This window comes from Lactuca virosa, chromosome 5 (assembly GCF_052849685.1).
Source record: "Lactuca virosa cultivar CGN04683 chromosome 5, Lactuca_virosa_CGN04683_v6, whole genome shotgun sequence".
In the NCBI taxonomy this organism is placed as follows: domain Eukaryota; kingdom Viridiplantae; phylum Streptophyta; class Magnoliopsida; order Asterales; family Asteraceae; genus Lactuca; species Lactuca virosa.
The window spans coordinates 107,164,289-107,170,288 of NC_136430.1; the positions used below are offsets into that span (position 1 = coordinate 107,164,289).

At 39.0% G+C, this 6,000-nt stretch overlaps 1 protein-coding gene across 1 annotated transcript; it reads right to left on the bottom strand.

The window, feature by feature from the left end:
• Positions 1-965: 965 nt before the first annotated feature.
• Positions 966-3,602, bottom strand: LOC145111591 (uncharacterized). The gene is made up of 3 exons (XM_079047857.1): positions 3,477-3,602; positions 1,572-3,428; positions 966-1,412 (listed from the first exon to the last, which is right to left on the bottom strand). Exons 1-3 carry the CDS (start codon positions 3,600-3,602, stop codon positions 966-968), a joined length of 2,430 nt encoding a protein of 809 aa, XP_078903983.1.
• Positions 3,603-6,000: the final 2,398 nt, after the last annotated feature.

Below are 6,000 nucleotides of genomic sequence, written 5' to 3' on the forward strand. Positions count from 1 at the left end.
GTGCCACGAAGATATCTCAGAATACGAAGAACAGCTCCCCAATGAACAGAGGTAGGTGCAGTAACAACCTGACTGACAATATGAACATCATGAGCAATATCTGGACGAGTGACTGTGAGATAAACCAAACTTCCCACCACAGTACGATAAAGATTCGGATCAGACAGAGGAACACCATCAGTATGAGAGTATCGTGCATTGGTTTCAAGAGGGGTATCAACAGTCCGATTGTCAGAAAGTCCCGCCCGTGTAAACAAGTCAGATATATATTTAGTCTGGGAAAGAAGGTACCCTTTCTTAGACTGAGCGACCTCAATACCCAATAAATAACGCAGCAAGCCCAAATCCTTCATAGTAAATCGACGAGCTAGATCATGCTTCAAAGACTCAATACCACCATGGTCATCACCTGTAAAAATCATGTCATCCACATATAAGGACAGAAGAATCCGTCCTGCACTCGAGCATCTAACAAATAGAGCAGAATCGTGATTACTCTGGACAAATCCAAGAGAGGTTATCACTGTGGAGAATTTCTCAAACCAAGCACGAGGGGCTTGCTTGAGCCCATACAAAGCTTTGCGAAGCCGACAAACCTCGCCCGGTCGGTGCTGAATTCCTGGAGGAGGGGTCATATAAACCTCTTCATGAAGGTCACCATTCAAAAAGGCATTCTTGACATCCATTTGAAAGATCTTCCACTGTCGAACGGATGCAACTGCAATCATAGTACGAACTGTCGTCATTTTTGCAACTGGGGCAAATGTCTCATCGTAGTCAAAACCATACTGTTGGGAATACCCTTTTGCTACAAGTATAGCCTTATATCGTTCAACAGAGCCATCAGCTTTTGTTTTTATCTTGTACACCCAACGACAACCTATCGTATGTTTCCCAGGAGGAAGAGAAACCAAATCCCATGTATGAGTCTGATGAAGAGTAGTGAGTTCTTCAGCCATAGCATTCTACCAAAGAGGATCTGAAACAGCTTCTCTATATGATTCAGGTTCAGACAGATGATGGATGCTTGCTATAAATGAAGCAAACGGTCCTGAATATGTATAGTAAGAAAAATCTGGAAGCTTGGTGGACTTGACAGGACGAGAAGATCTCCTGAGGGGTGGTGGTGGAGGTGGATCCTCAACTTCAATAATCGGAGGATCAGGCTCAGGAACAGGTGGAGTCGAGGCACCCTCTGAAGAAGTGGGCGTGTAATGTGCTGAGGGATCATGTGGCATAGATGAGTGTTGAGCCTCTATATCTTCATTAAAAGGATCAATACGCAGAAGATCAGACTTTGTTACATTGTGGGCTGTAGCAGGAATCGAGTAGAAAGGAATATGTTCCAAAAAAGTAACGTGCCGAGAAACATATAACTTCTGACTTACAGGATCATAGCAACGGTATCCTTTCTGACCAATACCATACCCCAAAAATACACAAATAGCAGATTTCGGCCCCAGCTTGTTCCTTTCAACATGAGGACGAAGAACAAAACAAGTACATCCAAAAACTCATAAGGAAGAGTAGTCTGGTAGATGACCATATAACTTCTCAAAAGGAGATATTACTGAATTCAATGAAGTAGGGATACGATTAATCACATACACAACAGTTAGGACTGCTTCTCCGCAAAAGGCACTAGGAACCTGCGCAGACAGGAGCAATGAGCGGGCAGTCTCAACAATATGACAATGTTTCCGTTCTGCCACACCGTTTTGCTGAGGTGTGTCAGTACACAAAGACTGGTGTATGGTACCATCAGAAGCAAGTAACTGAGTGAAATCATTAGAGGTATATTCACCCCCTAAGTCACACCTGAAGCACTTAATCACAGCCAAATGTTGAGTTTTAACAAGAGCTCTAAAATTGTTGTAAATATCAAAGAAATCAGATCTGCGTTTCATAAGATAAACCCATGTATATCGAGTATAATCATCTATAAAAGATACATAATAGGTTGACCCACCCTTTGTGGATACTGGTGCAGGACCCCACACATCAGAATGAATAATATCAAAAGGAGCAGTAGAACAAGACATACTTTTATTGAAGGGTAAAGCAGAAAATTTTGCTAGTTTGCAACCACTACAATCAGAAATATCACAAGAGTTTAAATGACCCAAAACACCACTAGATGCTAAGAAATTCAACCGTGATACAGACACATGTCCCAAACGAGAATGCCAAAGATAAAACTCAGACGACAAAGGACTCAAACGAAAAGAAGATAAATCAATGCTGGAAGCAGCAACAACAGATACTTTGAGGACCTCCAAGACATATAGTTCCCCCACCCTACGGCCGATCCCAATCACCTTCTGGGTCTGTTGATCCTGTATAACACAGACAAAATCAGAAAAGAACACCCAGTTACCAGACTTGCATAACTGACTGACTGAGGCAAGGTTCAAAGTAAGTTTGGGAATGTAATAAACATCAGGAAGAGTGATATGAGAAACAGAGACAGACCCAACACCCTCAACTAGCATAGATGTATCACTAGCAGACTTAACAGAAATAGATGACACTTGCGACAAAGAAGTAAATGATGACAAATGAGGAGTCATATGATGGGTTGCACCAGAATCTAAAATCCACAAAGATGAGGGAATACCTGAAGTGCCAGATGAAGAAGGACCAGAATGAGACATAGATGCAGACATGGCAGTGGGATTAGAAGCCAAATACTGTCTAAAGCTCTCAAACACCTTGGGATCCAATGCAGATGGTGGCATATGTCCAACAGATTCTGTGTCAACTGGTGGAACAGCAGCAACAACAAACTGTGGAGGACGAGGGGTCCATGGAGGAGTACCAGAGGAACGCGACTGAAACTTCTGTTGACCAGACCTATTTTGTTGCCCTGACTGAGGTTGACCAGATTTACCCTTGTTGACTAACAATGGACACTGAGCTTTCCAATGATTCTTCTGTTTGCAGAATGCACACTCATCATAAGCGACTCTTGAAGTTTGTCGAGATTGACTGGAGGAGACAGCAAACACAGCAGGAGCGGGAGTAGGAGTAGAGGTTGCTTTAAACCCTTTATCTGCATGGGACTTGATACGAGTATCTTCTGCAGTTAACTCATGGACAACTGAATCAACTGAAGGAAGAGGAGAGCGATGAAGAATTGTTCCACGAAGACCTTTAAAACCAGAACACAAGGCCATCAAGAACTGAACCAAGCGTTGTTCTTCCCTCCTAGCAATGTAAGGCTCAAAATCTTTTAACTCTTTAGATTCAGTAAGAGCCAATTGATCCCAGAGATCAGACTTAGCAGCATAGAAATCTTCAATGCTCTGGTCATTCTGTTGAAGGGCACGAATATCATATTCCAATTGGTATTGTTTAGCAAAATTGGACTGAGTATACAGTCTCTCCAAGTGATTCCAAACTTCCTTTGCTGTGTCATACTTAGCCAACTGTATACCAATGGACTGAGTAACAGAGTTATTGATCTAAGTAATAACCTTGGAGTTATCAGTCTCCCAAGCATCAAGAAACATATCATAATTCTCAGTTTGAGGCACTGAGGGTTTGGCTTTAGTCCCAGTGACATAGCCCCACATATTCTTCCCACGAAGGAAGTTCTTCATAACGTAACTCCAATACGTATAATTCTTTCCATCTAAACGAGTACTGATTGACTGAAGGGAATCATCCTTTCCAGTAATGTTGATAGTGAATGAATAACCACAATGACAATATAACAATCTGAGAATGAAAGGAGTAACAAACCAACGGAAGCTATCACTTGAATAACGAATCAACAGCAATTATGAACCAACAGCAGCAACGAACCAACAGTAGCAACGAACCGACAGCAGCAACGAATCAACAGTAGCAACGAATCAACACATAAAAAAAACGAATACCAGTGATAATGAACGAAAACGGCATGCTACAGTAACCCTAGAAAATTTCGATCCGCGCCACAGATGACTGCTACAAAGACTTCTAACAACGTATCAAACCTCTGCTCTGATACCATGATAACATTGTCATATGATTATATCAAAGAGAAATTACAAGGGTTCTCAGAGAAAAGCATAAAGACTACAAGGAATAAAGCGGATATAAATACTAGCTAGATAGAAACCCTAATGGGCTAAAGACAAAAAGGGCCCATAAACAAGCGGGGCTAATAATATATAGACTAACAAGCTTTACACATAGAAGAACCTAAATGAAATTGTTTGGGGGTAATATAAAGGATGAAATACATCCTACTTCTTTGGAGGTGTTTTCAGCTATTGCTTATCAATGTTTAAAGAATGACAGTGGAAAACATCCATTAATGGAGGATGTTGTGACAGAACTTGAAATTGCCTTCGACTATCAAGTAACTTCTGTTCTTTCTCTTCTTTTATAAGAAAAACTGAAGAAAATGAAAAAAAACTGCATATATCCTGTCATGAAAAAACTTTCATAAAAATTGCAATAGTTACTTAAGGTGAAGAAGCCTCTTAGTTCTTATTGGAAATATAAATTTTGCAGTGTGGTGATAAGGACATTGTGAAGGCTGACACCGATCATTTTGTGGAGGATGGATCTCTTGATGATAATGTTGAGTCTTTTTTATTTCATGATGATACGGATCCAAGGGATGCAGTTGGTAGTTCTATGGATGTTAGCAAAGGTGAGTCATGTGGTATACGTTTTCTATAGTTTTTTTACTTAATATAGAAATAAATAAATAATGGTTTAAAAGAAAAAGTCGAAGAAATAGGGGTTTCCTCATTAACTCCTTAACTTTTCACAAATTTGTCCTTATTTACTTTTTCCTTCCATTTCTCCAAGTGTGTCGTCCTTTTCTCAAATAATGTTTAAGCAACACTTTATCAAAAAAGAAACATGGCCTTGTTATAGAAAAATATAGCGGTTGACATTTTTTTTCGTGTTAAGTTCTCATCTTTTTTTTGTGTTGTTAGAGTTCACATTTGCAGAAGTCAATTCTGTTCGTGCAAGTGCAAGAAAGGTGATCTGTTGTCACTTTTCCCCAGATGGTAAACTTCTTGCGAGTGGTGGCCATGATGAAAAGGAAAATACCAAAATTGATTGTAGTAAATAATAAGCATGAAGGGACTTACGTAAGGGCATCCACAATGCATTAAACTTATAACCAAAGTTTCAACCATGCACAAATCGATTAACCCAACATAATGAGATCTGTTGAAACTTATAGCGTTCTAATTCCATTTCTTCCTATAAGAAAATGGTAAGTTAAAAGTTCCATCAAATTATAGAAATAGTGTTTCATTGGATTGATTTTTCAAAGTGTAATGTCCTAATAACAAAGAAACTGATAGTAGAATGCCATAATTAGTTATATTTTCAACATACAATGCCTTAATAAGAAAAAAGTGATACTTGAAATGGTGTGAAAGAAATTAATAGGCCATGTCATGATTGTCATGCAGGCCATATTTTGGTACACAGATTCATTAAAGCCAAAGACAACTCTCGAAGAACATTCATCATTGATCACGGATGTGAGATTCAGCCCAAGCATGCCACGCCTTGCCACCTCATCTTTTGATAAAACTGTCTGTGTTTGGGATGCTGATAATGTTAGTTACTTCACCTTTTTTATACTCATTCAAAATATAGAAAAACACATATATTTATTTTTAGTTTAAATTACAGCCTGGTTTTTCACTACGTACATTTATTGGGCATTCTGCATCGGTGATGTCATTAGACTTCCACCCGAATAAAGATGACCTCATCTGCTCATGTGATGGGGATGGCGAAATAAGATATTGGAGCATAAATAATGGCAGTTGTTCATGTGTATTCAAGGTAAAAAAAAAACTCATAACCATCACAATAGTAATTTTCTGGGATTTTATTGCTTTAGCTATTTAACTATTTTCTGTAATATTATACCTATCTTATTTTTGACCGTTTAAAAGAACCATCGTTTTGGTTAACTGGTTTTTAAAAAGGTTAAAATATAGAAAAGCACATTGTGTTTTATCCCGTTGAACTATA